Genomic DNA, 24024 nt, shown 5'->3' on the forward strand with positions numbered 1-24024 from the left:
GTATCTGCACATACTTACATATCCAGACCCATACGTTCAGTAGTAACAAAATAACATATGCTACCAGAGGACTTGTCCAGCCATAGCTCAGAATCAAGAATTTCAGCAGAATGCTTGAGCCAAGTAACTGAACATACATATATATATTGTATTCATAAGGAGGAACTAAATATTTCAGCATTCACTATTGAAAGACAAACACCAGAAAAAGCTTAACATTATCTAGCAGGACACTGCTACTGTTTTTCATTATTTCATAAGCTTAAAAAGTTCTACGTTGAGTAGGAATTTGGTTCAAAGAAATAAGAATATGACATCATTATGCTGTGATATTAAACCATACATGTAAATCTAATGCTGGCATGACATCTTTTCTTTTCTTTTCTTTTCTTTTCTTTTCTTTTCTTTTCTTTTCTTTTCTTTTCTTTTCTTTTCTTTTCTTTTCTTTTCTTTTCTTTTCTTTTCTTTTCTTTTCTTTTCTTTTCTTTTCTTTTCTTTTCTTTTCTTTTCTTTTCTTTTCTTTTCTTTTCTTTTCTTTTCTTTTCTTTTCTTTTCTTTTCTTTTCTTTTTTTTAATATATCTCACAGCAACCAGAATAGATTATTAGCATATTTTTCACCTCAAAAACATTACAGCTGTATATGATGGGATGTTTCTGCATACTAAAAGTGAGATGTACCATAGCATGTACTGATGTAACAGCTAAAGCATAAAACCCATATTTGGTTGGTTCCTCTTTCAGAGCAGTAAAATGGGTCTACAGGGACATGGGTCTATGGGTACAAGGAAACTGTAAGAACAAGAATGTTTGCTCTCTTTCTATTCCTGACAAAGCAAGTGTAACTTTTCTGTTTTAAGGGGTGTGTTTTGTTTTGTTTTGAATTTATTTTCCTTATTGGTATTTGTTGTCTGTTGCTACATTTTTTTGTTTGTTTGTTTGTTTAGGTGGTTAGTTTTAGCAATGGAGCACTGGCATTGCTGAAAATTCAAGCAGGTCAGTTAAGAAACCTTTGCAGAAGTCTAAAATATAGCTTCATAGTGTTCCATTTTGACAAAGAAACACCTTTGCTGCCCTCACGTAGAATAAAAAATAACAAACAAACACCGCTAGCCCTGCATTTGTATTCACCATTTTCAAATAGCTACACTGAGCTTCTTCCTTCGGCTCAGTGTTCTGTTCCGTGTTCACTGTGGTGTCTCGTCTCCCTGGCCGCGTGTACGCATGCGTTTGCGCATCTGTTTGTCTCTGCATATCTCTGTGTGCGTGTGTGTTCGCGTGTTCCTGGCCGTATGCATCTTCGCGAGTCCCCGCGTCCGTGTCCGTGCCGCGTCTCCGGGCCACGCAAGGAGCTGCGGTCCGCCTGCAGTCCTTCCTCCCCGCGCCTTCTGTGCACGGGCCGCACCAATACAGTTTCACCGTCCCGTCCTCTCCGTTGGGCGGGACGAGCCGTTCTGCAACATCAGAGCGACTCTCCCGCATCGCACCGCGCGGAGCTGCTACCTCACCGCCCTCCTAGACGCTCACGGAGCACAGGGCCCTGCCGCGCGCCCTCGCGGTCTCACCGTGCCCCCGCAGAGCCACCGTGCGAGACCGGCGTTCTTTCTCCTCCCCGCGCCGTTCACCGAAGGGAAGAGGGACGCGGCATCTGCATGCTCCCATCTGCTGGCAGGCAGTCCGCAGGGGACCCCAGACTAGCAGAGGCCGAGTGCGGGGCCGGAACAGTGGCCGGCCGTAGCCAGAGCCCTCGGCTGGGCGGGGCTGACGGGCTGTGCCGCGTATCTTCCGTGGCCACAGTCGGGGGACTATCTGCGAGAGGCCAGAGTGGGATGCCGAGGGAGATACACGGCTCGCTGGGCGGTGCCGGGGCTGGTGCCGGGGCTGGCCCCGCCGCTGCCTCGCTGGTGGACGGGCGGCTCTGCCCGCGAGGAGAGCTCCGCGGAGCCCCTGTGCTGGCATCCGGAGCGAGCACCAGCAGCCCAAACCCGTCGGTGTCAGACGTAAAGGCAGCAGTTCCGCGATCCTCCGATGCAGCAGGACCAGCAGGTTGGGATGTTGGTTTCTTATCCTTTCCTGTCACATGGCTGGTAATAGGATCCCTCATCTGCCACTCGGCACCTCGCTGGGGCGCAGTTACAGGACACATGCAGTAGGGCCTCCGCTTCCCGCACTTTGCGCTCTTCCCGGCCGTCCGCAACCATCTCTGCCCCGGGAGCGCTGCAGCTGCCGCCTGCCAGCGCGGCCCGGCGGCCCCTTGCCATGGAGCCCCCCGCCCTCGCCGCCGTTCTGGCCTTCTCAGGGCTGGCGCTGAGCTGCTGCCGCGAGCCCGTTCTCTCCGGTGAGTGACGCTTAGCGCGGAACGGGGAAGGGGAGTGCGTCTGGGGCTGCTCCACGGTCTTCTCGCGGGGCTGAGTGGCGAGAGAGCTGCCCGGTCTGCTCCCGAACTCTGCAGACTTGCAGCTGGCACGCAGCCCGCCGCGGCAGGGCTCTGCCGCCCGGCAGCACCTCCTGGAGTTCGCGACGACATCCTTTCCGGCTCACCAGCCCGGTGCACGGCTCGAGGCTGCTCGTACAAAGATGTATTTTCGTGCGCTGTTTGTAGTGCGTCGGTATTTGTGGATCTCACTATGCTCGCAGAGATGGGAGTCTGGAACACCGTATGAAAGCGTATGCAGCACATTTCTCTAACGAAGTGGTTTGGTGGCTAGGCCTGCAGGACAGAGGTATCTGCAGGGAGAGAGGACTGCAGGACGTGGGTACACTTACTCACTGGGAAATTAAATAATTAGTGGCAGCAGGGCAGAATTGGGGCCACGGAGCCAGAGCTTGGATGGTGGCCATCTCACCTCTGTGTAGTAACATGCTGCATCTGCTCCCTGCCAGTCACAAACATCTCTCATTCAGTCAAGCAATCTGTGAAGCCTGAATCTTCGTGGATGGTTAGTGAGTTCTTCATTGATTTTTCACTTAAAATTCTCTGCACCATTTTGTTCTCACTTCAGTTGGTACTGATCATTTCAGGTACCACTCTGGTAAACACTAGTCCTGCTTTGCAAGATTTAGCATGGCTGTTCTGGATGGTCACAGTGCCACAGCCATCATATGCATGGGCCTCCTGGATATGTTTTGCATATTCTAACCCTTGTTGTTATTACTATTTTTATATAAATATTTAATATGTATTTTGCTCCTTTAGCCATGTACAGATATTTTCTCATTTTGAAGTTTTTGTAGGTGCACTTAATTAGATTTGGGAAAGATTTACATCAATTTTCTTTCTTCCTTTCTTTCTTTTTTTTTTTTTAATATCAGAAAGAGAACTGAAAATGTAAACTTTACAACATCTCAGAAGAGAACAGCCTAGACAAGGATATATACCTAGACCATGTCTAGTGGTCTGTTCCCAGTACAATCAGGCCATGCATGTTGCACAGAGAAGGTAATCCTTCATTTACTTGAGTAGGAGTATGTCGTCTTTTAAGGTTTCTGAGCTGAACTGTAAACAGAACATATTGCACAGGTGGTTGTATTCTTCACAGCAGGCTGCACATGGGCAAGTAGAGGATATATCCCTGTACAAATGTTTGGTTCATAGGCAATTTAGAGGAGTCTGTTTATGCAACTGCACTTCCATGCTTTAGCCAACCTCTAATTGCATGTATTCACAGCCACTAAAGGTAACAGAGGTGCTTGAGCACAAGCAACTGTCAGGGGAAAAAATGAATGTTACACTGGGTGAACTGGTAGCAAAGGATAATGGATCTAGGAAGCACAGCCACCTACCTGTCTTCTGCTAATGAACCTGAAAACAGTGCACATCTGCTCTTCAATAATGACCTCTAATTGGTATGGCATGAACAATATGGCGCGTACAAAATCTGCAGAGTTGTTAATCTGTGCAAACCATACCTCAGAATCTTTTTCCTCACCCTTAATCCCACAGGACTGAAATGGGATCAGTTGGATCAAGTTGCATTCAAAACTAGCAGAATTCTCAAATAACAAATGTTAATGTTTCTTTTGTAAGGCAGTTTGTCATATAGTGTGTTTTTAAGGCCTGTTCTTTTATTTATTTATTTGTTTGTTTTTATTGAATGCATGTCTTCATACATTTATTGTAAAAGATGCATACAAAATACAGACTGCATCACACCATCATTTCCTAAGACAGGGAGAATCTTTAATTTCTGGAATTGCAATATGAAAAATGGCTTGTATTGACCACAATGAGTTAACTATCATTTTTTGCATATAGTACTGAGCTACTTTTCACAGTGTTTGTGCTTCACTGTGTGATGTCTAACAGTTTCTATTAGTTCAAATTATGAAATTTGCAGCATTCAAACTTCAGAAGCACCACATTTGTCAAGTGAATCAGAAATTAGAGACGGGTAATGGATTGCCTAACATTAAAGGATTGTCTGAATTTGGTGATAGTCGTATTACAAAGACAAAGAAATTGAAGTCTGTGTCACGTTAGTTTCATTGAACAAATATTATTCTACATACTCAGTGCAATATGTTGTCACTTTTAGTTTCTGTATTTATATTGTTCACTTAATTTCCCAATCAGAAATTTATATGATTGTCAGTCTTCTCTTCTTTTCTCTGTTATCTTCCTTTCTCTGTCATCTTCCTGTTTAGCAATAGTGGATCACTATGTCCTTGTCCTTCCCAGCTGAGTCTGTCCTTTTAAACTGCTGTTTCAGTCTTGTCTTACAAACCTCGTATCTCTTGTGATTTTTATCTGTCTATGTCTCACTGATACAGTTAAACAGTTCCACTTGATATGCCTGGAGCAGTTGTCATGTAAATATCCAAAAAATATTTCTAACCAGACGGATACAAAGTGAAATAGTTAGTCCAGATACTTCAGCATATCATGCTTGTACATGCATAGAGTGTAACTCAAAGCCCACAGTTATGTGAATGGATTTCAGTAGGGTGGATCCAAAGAAGTGGGAAGAAGGCAGTGATTTCATGCTGCCAGCTGCAAAATTTGCATTCTTTGTCATATCACACCATAGTGGTTGTGCAATTTACCACTCCCTCCATCCGCACAGTGGTTATAGCCCATGCTGGTAAAATTTCTGGAGGGATTCAATCTGCCATGCTTGACAGTGGAACAACAGTTTTAAAACTTCACAAAGAAAACAAATGCGTGTATTAAGGAACAGAAATTCCTCTGGGGCTACATCATACATTCTAACTTCCAGTGATAAAGAATCACAAGTCAAGCAAGTGTGTTTATATTATCTTGCTGCTGAGAACCAGCCAACAGCTACAAAGTTGTAACTAATATAGCATGTTTGTATTGTACAAATTAAAAAATAAAATAAAATAAAATAAAATAAAATAAAATAAAATAAAATAAAATAAAATAAAAGATAGAAAAAGAATAAAAGAACATGTGCAAAATACATACTTTTAAGCATTAGAAGTAATGAGCTGCTCATGCTCATATCCTAATTTGCTTGCTCCAACTGGCCATTCAGATAGCATATTTTCAGATTTAAAAAAAAAAAAAAAAGACAAGTGTGATGAAAAAGTGCTTAGATTGAAGGTTAGTAATCCAATTTTCCCAAGAATAGCAAGCTTGCTTATAACAACTCATTCACTGCCAGGGAGCACAAGCATGGAATTGCATATCTGTACATTCCCAGTCTCATATTTACTGTGCAGATGGATACTTAAGAAAAGGTTTGATTAAATGTCAGATGAGTGTTCACTGTAACTACTGTCTGCTTTGGACCGATGCTAAAAAAGATTGTTTTATTGCAGTTGAGGACCTCAAAAGGTTATTGGTATATGTCTGTGTGGCTAAGTAGCTTGAGAGAGATTTTTAAACTATGTACAGAATGATCCTATACTGCATAGAAGAAATTTTCAGCTGAGTGCTCTTGTAGCATCATAGCAGACTTATAGTAGCTGACTGAACAAATGAGGAGTTATTTTCTAGCAATTTTGAAAATCGCAATTTTAACAAAGATCATTTCTTCCTGTGTTTTTTCTGTAGTTCATGTCTGCTGTTTTTTATTTGTTTGTTTGTTTGTTTTTTTCCCCTGTTACAGTATATTTATCCTAGTCTGGTAGATTTTATAAGGATTTTTTTTTTTTTTTTTTTTACATTTGTATTAATTTTAATAGCAAAGTATTGAAATCTAAAAATAGTACACTAATTTTTCAGCTGGGGAGGTATAAAACGGTTTTATACAACCCAGATTCATTTATTTTACATCATAACATAATATAGAATAAGATTTTTCAGACCAATCATTCATATGAAAATATTCAAATGAACATTTGTTTAAATTGATAAAACTGCATTTCAGAGAAGACCATTGCACTCCTAAAAATATTTTTAATAATGACCACAGAAGCCATATTTGTCTCTTTGATCTCCTGAAGCTTCTTCTGGTTTTAATCAGTGTTCCCACATGAAGAACTGTGGCAACCTATGATAATAGAATCTCTACTCACATATCCATAAGGAAACAAAAATGCTCTCATCAGAGGAAGGTAATTTGGGTGTTCTGCCCTTTCCATCTGTGGGCCCCTGCCTCTGTTACTGCAGGGGTATCTTGGCATCAGTTAAGTGGTTTCTGTCCTTTCCTCTGTGCATTGCTTTCTCATTGAAGTGTTTCTGCTGTCTAATTATACCCTTTCAATCAAATTAGAGAGTGCAGCATCTGGTTAGTGCCTGTAACTGTTGCCATCTGCACCTAGATAGAGTGCTTTCATTTAAGGAGGAGTGCTCAAATTGCAGATTCCCACAAGAACTAGGAGAACAGTTTGGTAGAACGGAAATGTCCTAAAACTCTTCTTAAACCACTATTAAAACAAATGCATCAAGCAACTGATACCTAGTCATTATCAGGCCTGGCACCTTTGGTTCCATATTCTTATCCATGTAAATTATAGGTATCTTTATTTCTTGCTCAAGCCTCCCAGAACATTCAAAGTGGCTATCACGCCACTGTAATGAGACCTAATACTTAAATAGCAGCCATTTTAATTTACCTTTCGTTATTCTTTTTTCTGCAGATTATTAAAATAAAACCTTGCTTCTTTTTTTGACTGTTACTGGTAGGATAATTTCTGGCCCGTGTAGGCTAGTTTTCAGTTGATAATTGTTAACCTTTAATGTCTCCTGCCACTAGTTAGCACTCTAAATAGCTTCCAGAACTTAAAGCAAGCAAATAAATCCAGTAACTTTTTTTTTTCAGTGAAATAATAATGAGCTTGTTATTCTGTCTTTTCAGTCTCCCAAGAAAGTTATATATGCACCCCAAACTTACAAGTGTACTCTAAGATGTCATTTAAACCATCCTGAGTCTCCATCTCTTCAGTCTGCAATTTGTGATATTACTAAATATATGTTTTTGAGAAGTGATGGACTTTGAGGAATGATCAGAGATTTCCTGTTTCTTAGCCAGAAGAGGAAGGGTGCTTGAGTAGCCATTTTCTTTACTTTTCCTCTCATTCATACTAAGAAGACTGCAGATGAAACTAAAGTGTTTGTACTATTTCCATCAATCATGATGAGGCATGAAATACATGTATACAATTTCTCAGGTAACTGGGCTTCGTGCTATCAAGGACTTCAGAGATTAAGGCCAATATTTGTATGTCCATCTTAGAAAATCATTGGAAGCTAATAGAGACTCAGAAATTTCAAGGTTTTATCGGTAGCGGTTCATTCAGTGTAGCAGTCAGTCTGTTATATTCTGCACTACCTTAATTTTGCAAATGATTTTAAAGTGGTGCCCATGTGGAGTGCAGGCAGTCATACAGTTCCAAAGTAACAAAGGCATAAATGATCATTGTAAGGTCCCTACACTGAAGAAGAAGAAACTGAGACAGATGGAAAAAATTTCTACTACAGCTGCTGTTTGATCTTCCAAATGTTGATCTGGCTCTAATAAAACTAATTGTGAACCTGTATCTCACACTGAGCATTCACTCATGGTAGACAACCATCCCCAGGCTTATTTTCTGCTTTTTGTTTCTAGCAGTTGCCATTCAAAATGTACTTACCTAGTCTCAGTATTCATTTGAAAAAAGGTTATTTTTATGTCAATCATGGCACCAGATGTATTGGGAAAAAAAACAGTCCTGACAGCATACTGCAGTTCATGTTTTCTCACTGAGTCTCGTAACAGGACCTGTTATAACCTTTCAGCTTTTCATGAATAAAACCTCTGCAATGGGTCTGTCTTTGCTTACTGCTGTTTGCAGATTTCTCCACCATACAATAGATGTAACAGGGTCATTAGGTATTAATAGAGTGAAATCATCATGGACACTTCGGTTTTAATTATGGATTTGACACAAGCTTGTACTTCAGATATTGTCTGAAACCCAGCTGACTAGCATCTTAGAAATACAAGAAGTCTGTAGACTTCAAACTTTGACTTGTCACAGCTTTCTCTGTGTACTTTCTAAAAAATCTGGTGATTTAATATAGGTTTATGGTTGGAAGGGTGATTTAAACTGAGCCTTGGGTGCACGAACAGGAATCATGACAAATCTGTCAACCACAATGACACTCCGGTCCTTTCATGCTGTTTGTTTCCCCTTTTTTCTGTATGATCATAATCTACCAAACATAAATCAGGTAATTTGAGTAAGCCCAACTGTTTTTACTAATACTGTTAAATCCACACTTTCCTGACTGTTTCATTTAGATGATCTCATTTGGATTAGTTTTGTGCAGACCTGTCTGACCTTTTAAGACTGTCTTTTCACAGAATCATTGCAGCAGTAGTGTGAGACAAAAATAAGGACAAAGTTTCTCACCTGCTCTTCTTTAGAATCTCTTAAGGCTTTTGTCTTGAAAGTACAGCCTGCAGGTAATACATTCACTTCTCACCTTTACTACACTGAATATTAATTTCATAGTGAGATCTCTAAGGTAGTGCCTTGGCTGTCATGCAGAACATACAGAGAAATTGCTATGTATGCTAAATGGAAGAACTCAGCTATTTACAGCCGAGATACTGAATACGCTGAGGGATCTGGAGCAATGTTACTCAGAATTTCATAGAAAAACACACAAAGTATATCTCAGTAGATCTCAAAGATGATTGTTTAAGGTAAAGAGAGTAGGACTGAGGTGGTTTTTTTTGTTTGCTTGTTTTTTGTGTTTTTGTGGATTTTTTTTGGAATGACAAAGCTTATTTGAAAAATTTGTATGTCAGTGCTTTGGCAAAATAACTATTATCAATCCTTAATTAAACGAAAACTTCCTACCAGATTGCCTCTAAGAAAAAAAAAAAAAAGTGAAAAAAAAAAAAAAAGTATGTATTTCATTTGATAACAATTGCTAAATGCCATAATTTAAAACACAGGTTTAATTTCAGGTTTTCTGGGATAACTGATCAACTCACTCCCATTTCCACATCTAACAAAAATATCAACAAAACCAGGGGAGCTCCACTGCAGCTCAGATGGCTCATTTTCCCCAAATGTCTTGGCCAGGCAAAGAAACAAAGGAAGCACTGTTACAGATACCTGTTATCTTGAGAACAGAACACTATAGCTAAAAGGAATGAAGCGAACTCTGACTCTTCCTTCCGTACAATATCCTTAAAGTACTAGTGAAATGAAGTTTGAAGAACAACATTTCAAAAAAATAAGAAAGATTGCTGAACATGAAAATGAAAGGCAGTTGCTACTTCAATTTAAAGCACGGGCCAGTCTTAGCAGAGCCTCAAATGGTTTGATGTTAACTTCAGTTTAGTCTGTGTGCTACATTACATTCAGGTATTGTAGCATTCCTCACATTTCTGAGTATATGTTAGTACATATTGCTTCTAGTTGAGATTTGAAAAGAAAAAAAAAAAAGTAATAGCACTGAAGAAGACATTTTCTGGCTGTGTTTATCACTCCTCACAACTGCATCTTTATACTGTACATTATTTAGTTTGTCCAGTTTGGTTATGTTTTCCTCCCTTTTCTGTCAAATTCATCAGTTTATATTTTTCAGCTATTTATTTTTCTATGGCATAGAAAAACTTTGACATTTATGGCAAAGCAAGAGAATTATTGAAGAAAGTAGCAACAATGTGGTGACTTTGAAAGTTTTTTCATGTTTATAAAAATGTCTGTGGTGACCCAAATACCAGAAATGCAGATTTGCATTTTGAAGTAAATGTATGTAGCTCACCTGCATGGCTGATGAGGTCACGTAAATTAAAGTAAGGATAAGTATTAATCTGAAGCTTGGTTTTGCTAGATTAGATAGCTTTCTATCCAGAGATGGTATCAGTATCCATTAATAGCTGTGCATACATGTTTTCTATATATCCTCAGCAATAAAGTTTCATTTTAAAGAAATTCTAACTTGCCTAGGCATGAAAATGCACACTGAAGGCACAAAAACATGAGCTTTAATTTTCTGCTTAACAAAACTGTGAAATAATCATTAAAATTGCACCATTTTTATATATGTGAGCCCAAATTAAACTGATTTCAAAGGCATGGTTTTAATAATATATTTTCCCTTCTGCCACAGTATTTCTAAATGAAAAATAAAATATAAAAATAAAAGCATACAGATTAATATGACTAAGATAATTTTTTTCCTCATTCATCTGCAACCACATTTTTAAGGGTCTTTCTAGCCCTCTTTTGTAAGGGACACCTGAGACACCTGAGATGATTTGGGACACCTGACGAGGACACCTGAGATGAGCAGATACCACTTCAGGGATAGTGCAACAGCAGAACACTCTCCCTTTCCTTCAGGGCAGTAGAGTAGAATATATATGCAGCTGTTACATGAGAGAGAATTAGATAAAAAGATAAAACGCTATCAAATAAAACAGAACGTTGCCCAGCCTGTAGTTAGTAAGAGGTGTTTCTGACTTTCCCCAATAATGCTACACAGTACAAAGAAATGGTTACAGCAGTGTAACACAGCAATTTTTATTATGTAATGGAATGTTGTATTTTAATACTAGTTTTAAATAAATGCATGGATGACAAATGTTACCAAGGATTAATTATAAATAAGATTGACTTGTTTACAGTGGTTACTTCTGGAAGGTGATCAAAGAATCACATAATGGTTGATGTTGGAAGGGACCTCTGTAGGTCATCTTGTCCAAACCCTTGGTTCAGGCAAGGTCATTTAAAGCAGGTTTCCCTGGACACAGGATGTTTTTTGAATATCTCCAAGGAGGGAGAATCCACTGCCTCTCTGGGCAACCTGTTCCAGTAGTCAGTCACCCTTACAGGGCAACAGTCCAACAATGTTTTCTGTTTTTAGTAGAAAGTAAAAATATGCATGTTTTTGAATATCGATTTGATCAGAAGATATCATTATTAAGACAAAGCAAAGCCATGCAGCAAGAGATTTGTAGTTCAGCTGAAAAGTGGATAGTGTATTTCATGACTAGAAAATCATTCTCTGCTTTGATTTCTAACTTACTGAATATTATGAAGCTAGGAAAACAGTCAAAAATAGGAGAAAACATGAGTGAAGCAAAATTGACTTCTAAATTCTAATCTGAATGCAAATGCTTCTATGCAGATCAGAGTATGATGATTGTATTGTATAGAAGGAGCTCCCTTTCAATTGAAATTCAATCCAGAGTAAAAATGCATGAGAATTTTTCTAAATCAGGAAATAAATGTTTGCAAGATCCATGCCTACAAAATCGTTCACTTTATAATATACATGTGTTCACAAATTTAGTTAAACTAGAATGAGATTTGGGCAATATGCTGATAAGTGGCAGACTGAAAACATCAGCTACTTTTCTTTTTGGAAAATTAACAAGTTACACAATCAGCCTAACTAGTAAAACACAGAGAAAACAGTACAAAATGTAATTTGCTCACTCAGAAAATGTATTTTAATTGTCTTAGTCACTCTTCATCCCTAACCAGGATGTCTTATACATTGTTTAGTAAAAATAATAAAATAGTAATCCCTTCAATAGGCATTTGAGAAAATGTAAATCTCAAGCAACATCTTTAGTTGCCTATACAATGCAGGAAACGTTAATTGAAAGGAAACTGGGTTCTTGGAGGTGGGGTGGAGCATAAGGGAAGAACAACCAAACGCTAAGCCTGCATACATTTTCTCTCTCTTTTTCCATTTCCATTTCTTCCCAGAATGTTATACAGCAAATGGAGCTGACTATCGTGGCACTCAGAACCAGACCTCCCAATACGCAGGGAAACCTTGTCTTTTTTGGAATGAGACCTTTGAGCATCCATATAATACTTTGAAATATCCCAACGGGGAGGGAGGGCTTGGAGAGCATAACTACTGCAGGTAAGGAATATCTCATTGCTACTAATATTGCCTATATACCCAGTTTTACTTTAAACAGCTGACACAAAATTAGAAAACTTCCCATCAAATAGTGAAGAATGTAATAAACATTAATATCTAACAGATTTTGTTTTCTTTTGTAATTAGTACCCTGGATCTTTGGTTGAGCACACAAGCACTATTAGTAGAATAATATTTTTCAAGCCAGCTCTCACCCACAGTCCATATCATATAACCAATCTTTAATTTGGCACAATGGAGAAAGACTAAAGATAAGGTGGAGATAACTAAAAAACAACAAACAAACAAACAAACCCTGATCCAAGAAAGTAGTAAAAAGGCATTAATGAGTCTCTGGAACATTATAGTTTTTGTCCTCACACACAAATGTGTTTCTGTTATACAGTATGTCTCAAGAGTTTTGCATTAGAGAAAGTTATATAGTCACTAAAAATTATCAGCACAAACTGTTCAGTGACTTAGAGCTTGTATTAGACATTAAAAGTTCAACTGTCAGAGGTTACAATACCTTTTCAAACCATGGCACTCTTGTCTTCTTGCATTCTAGAGAAGTCCTCAATTACTATGGATAGAATTCAAAATGAAACCTATGTAAGAACTTCAGGATATAGGAGCCAAATCCAAGCAGGTCTTCTGCCCCCTTTGCTTGCATTTTGCTCATAGGAATACATAGGTCTTGACCTTGGAGGAAGTGATGCTTGTATACTGACCAGCTCTCTTGGACCCCCTTTCTTTCTGGGGCCCTAACCTATGGGATTCCTCCAAGTAGATTCCTGAAGAGGCCAAAGCTGGCTCTCCTGAAGTCCAAGGTTGCAATTCTACTTCTTGCCCTGCTTCCTCTTCACAACATCCTGAACTCCACCATCTCATGGTCACTGCAGCCAAGACTGCCCCCAACCTCCACATCTCCAACCAGTCCTTCTCTGTTTGTAAGCACAAGATCCAGCAGCACACCTCTCCTTGTTGGCTCCTCGACTACCTGTATCAAAAAGTTATCATCAGTGCTCTGCAGTAACTCCTGAACTGTTTGTGCATAGCTGTACAGTCTTTCCAGCAGACATCAGGGTGGTTGAAACCCCCCATGAGAACCAGGTCCTGTGATTTTAAGGCTACTTCCAGCTGTCTGTAGAAGGCTTCATCTACTTCCTCTTCCTGATGAGCTGGTCTGTAGTGAACTCCTACAACAGTATCAGCCATGGTATCCTGCCCTTTAATTGTTACTCATAAGCTCTCAACCTGCTCTTCATCTATCCCTAGGCAGAGCTCAATGCATTTCAGTTGCTCTCTCACATAAACTGAAACTTCACCACCTTGTCTTCCTGGCCTGTCTTTCCTAAAAAACATGTAGCCCTCCATGACAGAATTCTAGTTGTGAGCTATCCCACCATGTTTCTATAATTGTAATGAGATTGTAGCTTTGCAATTTCACACAGATCTCCAATTCATCCTGTTTATTCCCCAAGCTATGTGCATTGCTATACAAGTATTTCAGGGAGGTGATCAAGCCTACAGGTTTCCCAGAAGGGGTGCATGAGGATCCTTCATAGTCATGTCCTGCACTCACTTCCATGGCTGCATGCACCCACTGGAGACATCCTGACTTGAGACACTTATTGCTGCCTATCCCATCCATGTAATTCTCCCCTTGCCACGTCTTTTCCTAATTTAAAGCCCTTCTTACCAGATTGGCCAACCTGTTAGCAAAGACACATGTGCCCCTCCTAGTGAGGTGGAGCCCATCTCTCACTATCAGTTCTTGATCTTCAAGAAGGGTTCCAGGGTTGTAGAAGCCAAATCCCTGTTGCCAACACCAGTGGTGCATCCAGTTAACTTGGAATATCTGTCTTGACCTCTTCCCATCCTTCACCCTCACTGGAAGTACTGAGGAAAAAATGACCTGGGCTCCCAGACCCTTGACCACCATGCCCTGCTTGATGTTTTCTAACTTACCTTTGGTGTTATTAGCACCTAAATGGAAAAGCAGCAGAGGGTAATAATCTGACTCATGGACAAGCTTTGGCAGCCTTTCCATGTTGTCTCTTATCCAAGCCCCTTTAAGGAACAAGCCTCTCCTGACAAGAGGTCAGGTTGGTAGATGGATGCCTCCATACTTATCAGCAGGGAATCACCCATGACAATCACCTGCCTCAATCTTCCTCAGAACTTCCTCAGACTTCCTCAGAACTTTATCAGATAAATGTTTTTGTCCTTATACACAGAAAGATGGCTTCTGAACTATTTTGTACCAAGGCAGAAATCAAGTTTAGGAGTCTAAGGAACCTGTACACAGGACATGGTGCTGAAAATCTTCCTCTCTGTCAGTAATGTCCAGAAATAGCTCTGCACCTTTCAGAGTTAAAGAAAAAAAAAAAAAAAAAAAAAAAGTATTTTACACATCACTAGCCTTTTATGCTTGCTGCATACTGTAATAACCAAAGTTATTGGAACATCCTGTCAGCTTTTTCATTTTTCTTGGCATGTAAGTTCAACAGGTTAAATATTCAGTAGGCATTAGAACAAAAAATAGTGGTGAAACTCAGGTTTAATATATTTAATACAATCTTTTAAAACATTTGATTTTTCACTCACTTTCTCAGTTTTTCTCTCCCAGGAACCCTGATGGAGATGTCAGCCCGTGGTGCTACATTGCGGAGCATGAGGATGGAATATACTGGAAATACTGTGAGATTCCATCCTGCCGAAGTAAGAGAACCACGTAATTATTTTAGGCCCACATCTCTGCACAACAGAGACTGGCAGTTATACAGCAGTGGGTAGTGATTTTCCAAGACCAATCAGCTTATTTTCATTTGCAAACTAAGCAGTATTTTTAACATCTCTAGAGTTAATGACAAGGTTACAGTATAGTTGTCCCTCCATTGCTATGTTCTTCATCTCCTCTCAGAATTACTGGCTTATATTATTTATATTAAAATACAAGACAGAGAATCACTCAAAACTTATGAAGTACTGCTAGTTTTCTGAACCCATAGAAATAGGCCATTCATTTAGTAAAGTATAGAGGAGAAAAATTAATAGGAAATGATTAATTAATTTTTCAAAAAGATACATATGTCTCCATCATTGGCAAGTCATTTGTAAAATGAATGGCATTAGTTTAATGTGTGTAACACACCACAAACAGAATTGTTGAAAAGAAATAAGGACAGTAAGAGTGACACAGGAAAAAGATGGGTATTTGTTAGCTATACTAGAATTCTGGTTCTTTCAGGTGCATATACTTAGAATTGCTGTTAATCCAGAAACACAACTTTGTTCCTTTTTTCTTTTCTTTTTTAACAGATAATTCATAAGCTATTCACCTGAACACTCCTTCCAGAATTTAATATTATTAATATATGGTATTACTTAACTTGTCCAAAATCTATTTATTTTTCCATGGTTCATGTCAATATATTCCCAAATTTTCATTCCTGAAGGCTCCAGGATAAATTCCTAAGAATCACATTTTTAACATATGCCTAAATATTAGCAACCGTAGCTTAATGTTTTACCGAGTCTAATCATTAATGCCTTTACTTGCTCTCTCTGCTCTACTTCTGAGATCATTTATGTGTATGCTGTTAAGTATCAGAGAAGTTGTCTTTATGTCGGGATACTTCTGAATCAAAGAAGTACATTTCTTACTTGAAGTTAAGGAAACAAAAGCAAACAAAGCAAAATAGATCTAAAGTGATTTTATTATTATTATTATTATTTTGTCCACAGTTGTTTTCTTTTTGTGAATGTGAGCAAATGATTCACATCTTCAAGTTAGGCAAACTTATATGTAAGTGTGACCCTATCAGTTGACTTTTACCTAGACTTAAATGCAGATTAAGTATCTAATTTAAGTAACACAAAATTGTTTGACACTCTGATGCTCATTGTTCAGAGGACATCTTACTATCATTTTCTAAGTTACAGAGTCTTATCTAAGAGGCATGATCCTCATAATTAATACATTTGTTTTGGTCTCAAATTAAAGAATTTGTATTTCTTTAAAGACCACAAATTTTGCAAAATCTCTGTATATGTCACCAGTAAAAAAGCTGAAAGGCAAATTCTCTCCACTTCATTTGTTCTACACAAAGAATCCTTTTAAAACAAGCCTTAATCATTTTCTCTGTGGTGGGGAACTGAGGATTTAAATTTGGACATTTACTTGCAAAGATAATCCAGACTTATATTTACAAAATGTCCTTTTGACCAGCAGCAGCTGCTTCAAGCAGTGCACTGAAACAGGATACTGGAGAAAGGAATTACAGCAACTTAGAGCAAACTGTACACTGCAAGTCCTTCCAAGTCTTAATACAAACCTTATGGTTAATGAAGTTGTGTGAGTCAAAAAAAAACTTTTATGCTTTACCATATTTTCTGTTTTCAGTAGGCATGATGATAAATCAGAGGACCATCAAAACTAACTTGTGGAGCACATAAAACAAAACTGGGTCTTATGGTAGAGCAAAAAAGCAATTGTGTAAAGAAAGCCCATTTGAAAATTCTAGAGAAGTAAAAAATTATCTCATATAAGCTTCTTTTACATTATTATGTTTACTACTAGAAAATACAAGTATCTGGAGTATAATGTACCTATAAGCTATATCTACATAATACCAGTACAATGCCAACAATATGAAGCTCCATTTTTATTGTCTCGAGACATTTGCATACAGTGATTCACTGTAACAATTAGGAATCTACAGTTAAGACATTTTCATAGACCGTGATTGTATCATATGTCTTGTTCACTAATATTTAACATGAAATGCTTAATTCAGAGATGTATTCTGCACACGTATAGAACTTAGCAATGTTAGCTGAGAATAGATGGTCATAAATGCAGAAGACAGTGGTTGCCCCAGTAGGAGCTTAGACTTCCTTTTTCTTCCTCTCCTTTTCTTGATGTCTTGTCTGATGGAGTGGATATAAACAAAATTAAAAAAAAGGCAGCCATGAGTCCTCAGAGAACACGTATATCTTATATGAACTATTCAATGCATAGCTATGTCTGAATGATTTAAATGGTTTATTCGCAATACTGCAGCTATTCCTGGCTTTTTTGGTCTCTTTTCCAATGAGGTTAGACTGAAATTCAAATAAGAGCATACACACACTAAAGGTAAAAGTAAGTAAGGCTCACTGTCTTGCTAAATTGCACCTCAATGTTTATGGCCCACATGTGTCTCTTACCACAAACAGATTTCATTACTGTAAGCTTATTTCCTGTGTGCACGTATGTCATATAATAAATTTGATAAACTGTTAAATGGCAGAGCCAGGTTAGTTGTACAGAGCTGTACTGATTGCTTGGTAAGACTGACATATATACATTTTAACACAAGAACAAAGGATTATCTCATATAAGATCTACATATTGAGAAGGTATTCTGGCATATACTACCATTTCACTAAGAGGATCTTCAGGCAACTGGATAAACATCTGAAACATGGCTTTGAGCTCAAAAGCACTAATTTTATATGTTTTAATACATGTCTTAACATGTAGTATCCAGAAGCTCTCCTGTTTGTCAGGATCTCATTGTGTCAGGTACTGCATAAAAGAATAATAGCATACTTGCACAAAAGAAGTGACCTTTTAAGCACAAGAGAACTAGATACAAACAGAACAACCTTGACAAACAAAACTTGACAACCTCCTTGCAACTTCCAAACATAGACTGCACGGCCTCTCTGGGCTCCTGTTCCAGTGGTGACTGTCCTCATGGTGAAAAGATTTTCTTTATATCCAGTCTGAACATTTCAGACTGCAGAATGAACAAGTCCCACTCCCTCAGCCTCCTGTCACAGGGTGAGTGCTCCAGGTCTCTGAGCATCTTGGCTCTCTGCTGAACTTGTTCCAGTCAGCCAGAATGTTTTTTGTACTGGTGGGCCCCAAACTGGACACAGTAGTCTAGATGTGGTCCTAAGAAGTGCTGAGTAGAAGAAAAATCACTTTTCTTGATCTCTGTCTGTGCTCATCCTAATACAGACCAGGATGCTGCAGACCTTCTTTGCTGCCCAGTACACTCTTGGTCATATTCAGCTCCCTGTCTATCAGAACCTCCAGGGCCTTTTCTGCAAAGTTGCTCCACATAAAATGTACACTGCCTTCTTTTGGATTTATGGTGTAATGCCTCCCTGAACATACATGCTGACTGAGTTTAATATGGTATGAATGGAAAACATATTATTCTAATATACTAAAACATTGTTGAAAAAGCAGTAATTTGTGGTCACTGTTGGTCTGATATAAAGTTTTTGCCAGTTTTTGCCAGTTAGCTTTTTTCCCCTGCTCAGAATATAAATAATCTTCCCTCTGCTGTTAATGCTTATACCATCTATGCTGATTACCTTTCAGTAGCAACTCCAAAGTGTCTCAGGTTTAGGACCAGCCCATCAGTAGCCATAGGAAGAAGCAGCACATCAAAATCATATATACATGTATGGTAGAAAATATGTTGTGTGTTTTCCCAGGTCAGAAGATCATTTAAACATATATTTGATGTGGGGCTACTCAAGTACTTCTAGCTCCCAGTGGAGCATATATCCACAGGGTTATGTAGTTTGTTGATTAGTTATCAAAGTAATTTGAAGTACTATGCGTTCACTTGGAACCTGCTCTTCAGTACTGGGCTAGATTAATGCTTCCCCATGAATGACTATTTATTTCAAATCCCATGACACTAATTTTGTTAGCTAAACATGAAAAAGTTGAAATACCACTGGAACACTAAAGAGGCTAATTAGCTTTAAGATGTTACCCAACTGGTATGCAATGTATGAAGTTTTCAAATGGCTGAGTCTGTTTTCTTAGCATGGAGATCATGGGAGGATTAGTCCTCTGGCGACATGGCTGAAGATTCTCACCAATAAAGCTCCTTTTACAAAAAAAAATAATAATAAAAAAAAATTACTATATGGTTTTGAAAATCCAAGGTCTCCTAGGAAAATGTGCTAGACTGGTGACTAGGAAGCATTTTCTGGGCAGTGAAGTCATGTTCTGTATGGACGACTGAGCTCTTTGGGAGTTACCTGTCTGTTTGTACTCAGCTGGGGTGGGGCTGCAAGTGAAAATTTCCAAAGGTATGTTAAATCAGGCTATAACTTGAATTAACAGTACTTAAAAGCATATTGCTGCAAGACATAGCCAAGCCATAAATATATACAAGCATTTAATGTTGAAATTGCATCATTCTTAGAAAAAAAATTACTTTGTCAACAACATTTGAAGCAACATTATCTTATTATTAAAAATATATATATATATATTTTTTTTCTTCTCAACTGCATTATTTCTTTCATTCTTCTTTATAATACTATAATCAATCTCTTTTGTAAGAGGATGTTTGGAGAATGTTTGGTCTTGGTGCAGCCTCAGCTTGAATATTGTGTACAGTTCAGGTCTCCACAGTAGAAACAAGATGTTAAGGTCCTTGAAAGCATCCAGAGGAGGGCATCAAAGCTGGTAAAAGGGCTGGAGGGCATGCTCTATGAGGAGAGGCTGAAGATGCCTGGTTGTCTAGTCTGGAGAAAAGAAGGCTGAGAGATCACCTCATTATGCTACAAATTCCTGAGCAGGGGAATGGAGAGGGAGGTGTCAGTCTTTGCTTCCTGGTGACCGATGACAGGACATGAGGGAATAGCACAGAGCTGTGCCACAGGAGGCTGAGACTGGACATTAGGAAAAAATTATTTACCGTGAGGGTGCTGGTCCAACACTGGAACAGGCTTCCTGGTGAGGTGGTTAATGCCCCATGCCTGTCAGTGTTCAAGAAGCATTTGGACAATGCCCTCAATAATGTTTTCATTTTTGGTTAGCCTTGAAGTGGTCAGGAAGTTGGAATAGATGTGGTCCCTTCCAAATGAACTGTCTATTAATTTCCATTTCCATTTCCATTTCTATTTCTATTCATATATTTCTATTCATATATTTCTATTTATATATTTCTATTATTTCTAATTTCTATTAATTCCAAGTATTTTAGCAGACATGACAATTAGACAGGAAATAAATAATGTTATACCATTAACACAGCAGTATATTGTACCACACATACTGTCTCGAGGAGTAATGGATAAATTTCAGTGTTTTGATGAAAAGTGCAACGATAAAAGAAAAATAGAAGACAAATCATACACTGAATGGAAAAATCTCTCTTTATGACTGCCTAGTGAGATCAAGGAGACTCAAAACATTGTATCAAAATAGTATAAATAGATGTGTTATTTTGCTGTTGTTGTTTGTTTTATGTTCTTAAGCAGCTATGCTCATTTTAAATCTCTACATACACACTATAAAATACTGAGAATTCATATCAGATTTTTAGTTTTTAATATTAGGAATATCTCATGTAAATATATAGTCCCTCCCATAAAACTTAACCAAACTCCATCCTAATACAATTTAGTTTTCCTTTCTCCAATACTGTGTTTAGAAATTTTCTACAATGTAACTATTTTGAAGATTTGATGGAAAACATTGTTTAATTTACATTGTTAGAATGTATATGATCCTAGTTGAAAGAAAAAAAGGCAAAAAACCCAAACACAAAACCTCTGAACCCACTTAGTACCCCCTCACCCCCCACTGTTTCTATTACGAGAAATGAACCAGATGATTATCTTGTTTGTACTTCTACAGCTTACAGAAATCCATTGCAGAGTATTTTATTATAGGTTTATTGCGAAGTAGATGTGAGGCCATTTTATCACCTGTCATTTATCCCTGGGCGTATTTGTAAAACAAGGCAAGGATCTAGCTTAGAGTAACAGGAATTGCTTAGTAACAAGGTGGTAGACAAAGTGTCTTGGGTTTATTTAGGAAAACCTTTAGAATGACTATTGTCTGTTATTTTTGCCAGTGCCAGGGAATCTAGGGTGTTACAAAGACCATGGAGAGCCACCACCTTTGACTGGCACCAGTGAGACCTCCAATAAACTTACTATCCAAACATGCATCAGTTCCTGCCGAAGTCAACAATTTAAGGTGATTTATTTGATGTACATTTACAAAATGTTTTCAAAGACAAAACATTTATGCCTTGAGCCCTCTGTTGCCTTTTTCTTTTTCTCTCTCTCTCTTCCTTCCTTCCTTCCTTCCTTCCTTCCTTCCTTCCTTCCTTCCTTCCTTCTCTTCTTTCTCTTCTTTCTTTTCTTTTTTAAATGTTCAAACGGTCTGATGTTTCACTCCCACTCCAGGAGACCTAGCTCTCTCTCTCCATCCAGAACAATTTGGGCAAGCAACCAATTAGTAATAACTTGGATACCAGAAGAAAGTATGTTTGCTTATGCAGTTGTGATTGACAGGGTGCCCTAGTTGTGCTCTATTCCAGTTTTCTTTCTAGTTTTAAGTAGGATCCTAACATATCAAACAAAAACAGTTTGTGATGGGACCTCTGACTGCTGACTTAACATACTTCTCCAAAGCATACATAATCTGCTGCCAGCTTTCTTGCTCATACAACCTCCTGGTGTTGTGCCTTTAAATATCCCTCCCTTTCTTATGCATCTTTGTTGTCAAAGTTTGCAGGCATGGAATCAGGTTATGCCTGTTTCTGTGGAAATAATCCTGACTACTGGAGATACGGGGAGGCAGCCAGTACGGAATGCAACAGTGTTTGCTTTGGAGACCATACTCAGCCTTGTGGTGGGGATGGCAGAGTCATTCTTTTTGACAGTAAGTATTGAAACAGGCTGGGTTTTTCCCAAAGGAGAGGCTTCAAATGCTGAATAAATTAGGGGAAAGGGCTTAAAGGCAATGTTGCACAGAAAACAGCAAAGCACCTAATTCAGTGTAAAATAAAGCCACTTTCCACTTACATATAAAATTCACTTCCATTAATAATGTGAAATAGATCTTCCGAGAAATGATGCTTGCTCAGGCAACTGACTCATGGTCCAGTGTCTCTTACACTGGAGACTTAACACTGGTTTTCCTTTCCAGACAAGGCTTGCTGTAACTCAGTTACATAATACAAAGCAGCATAATACAATTGAAGTTGAGAGGTGTGTAAAGCAAACGTACAAACAAGTTAGGTTGCTGTTATGATCATCACTGATTATATCATTTCTTATATTATTAAGTCCTCCTTTCTACTACACTTTTCAATAACATACCAGCACCAGCTGTATAATGTAACTGGTTGACAGTATGAGTACTTGGTTGTCTGGCGGCTGTACAGGCTTCCGGTTTAGTTGGGGGTACTGGAACAATCCATGGTATGTAATGATATATCACTGCTTCTCAGATCTCAACTGTCTTCAGTGTTAGCTACCTCTAGCTACCTTTAAAGTCAAGTTATAAGTTTTCTGTAACTAAAAGCAGCATGATTTTCCAGCCTCTGAATACACAACTTAGCACCTCCTCACTCTAAAACTCTGGTTTCCATAAAGCAGGACAGAAAGATGTTTCACTTAGAGCAGGAATTAGTCATTCTACTCCCTCACTTCCAACTTCTCCCTAAGATATGAAAAGAAGTATTGGAGTTGTATATTGCTTTCAATATTGTAGTTGCACATAGGTTCATACTGCTATATCCTTTGTTTCCTTCTGCTCTTGGCCTCCCAAATTTGTCATGGTTAGAAGTATCCTTCATAGTTTTTCTTCTCTGGAATGGCCAAAGGCTCAACAAGATGTTACCCTGCACTGTCTTTTCTGGTACGAACCAGAAATGAATGAACTGGTATGAACCAGTTATATTTTTTCTGGTATGAACCAGAATGAACTGAGAGAGGGAAAGCATTTTCATTCCATATGGGGAATGCTGTGCTTTGTGGAGCATTAGTCATTAGCATGCTCAACATATTGCTGGTTTGTAGAATGCCTTCTGATTTGGTAGTTACAAACAGCACAGCCAAATATAACAATGCCTATAAGCTATTTGTGAATGATATCTCATTGTCAGATTTCAGTTCTATCAATTCAATCTATTCAAGCAATTCTATCTACTCAATTAAATCACCAGCTCTGTTAGCTTGGAGTAAGTGCCAAACACAAATTCTCTATGGGGATTTGTATCTTCTGGGATCTTTCACATTCTTTCTTCTTTCATATTCTTTCAGTTTCTCTATGGGGTCTTTCATAGTGCAGCACTGAAGTATGAGGTTTATTGTTCTGATCAGGCCTTGCTCCAGAAAAAAGTGAAGTGTCTTCACTTTATTTTCTGGCATACAAGTTCTACTTTTGCTCATTCCCCCAACTCCCTTTTAATTTGTATTTATCAAAGCTCTTTCTCTTCATAAAGCCTATGAAAACTGAGACACATCAAAACACTTCAGTTCCTGTATTTCCTTTCTCACAGGCCACTTATTACAGGGCTTTAATTACGCTTTCAGAGGGAATTCTATTTTGATCCTTCAGAACTTCAGGCTATGATATGGCTTGATCCAAACAATTTGGTCATGAAATAAATTATTATGTAATATAAAATATATATATCCCTTAAATACACAATATATAAACATCTGTACTGACATACTACATATATATAAATATACTTTCATGCATATATGCATCAAGTCAGTTGGCATTAGAGTTTCTCTAGATTCATTGATGAATAAGCTTGCACTGGGAATCTGGACGGTTGTTAAGGATTATAAAAAGTCACTGGGCACATACTCTTCAAGATAATATTGTAGCAACAAATATAAAAGATTTTTCCTTAGACTTCATAACAGGCACTTGCTTCTGTTACTTAGTGAAGGTATGGTCAAACTT

At 38.4% G+C, this 24024-nt stretch overlaps 1 protein-coding gene across 9 annotated transcripts in view; it reads left to right on the forward strand.

Moving 5' to 3' along the window:
* The first annotated feature begins 1183 nt into the window (after positions 1-1183).
* KREMEN1 (kringle containing transmembrane protein 1) overlaps positions 1184-24024 on the forward strand; it is a 33195-nt gene continuing 10354 nt past the window's right edge. For 8 of the 9 annotated variants that reach the window (XR_011088566.1, XM_068654101.1, XM_068654098.1 and 5 more), the window contains exons 1-5: positions 1184-2044; positions 12122-12284; positions 14917-15008; positions 21170-21294; positions 21831-21984. Coding sequence is in view for 8 of the 9 variants with exons in the window: in XM_068654101.1 (XP_068510202.1) it covers positions 1291-2044; positions 12122-12284; positions 14917-15008; positions 21170-21294; positions 21831-21984 (1288 nt within the window). In the remaining variant the exon portion in view is untranslated. Of the gene's footprint in view, positions 2337-12121; positions 12285-14916; positions 15009-21169; positions 21295-21830; positions 21985-24024 lie in introns of all 9 variants that reach the window. The other variant, XM_068654106.1, reaches the window with a different exon arrangement.

Source organism: Anas acuta, chromosome 17, assembly GCF_963932015.1.
Source record: "Anas acuta chromosome 17, bAnaAcu1.1, whole genome shotgun sequence".
NCBI classification, from domain to species: Eukaryota; Metazoa; Chordata; class Aves; order Anseriformes; family Anatidae; genus Anas; species Anas acuta.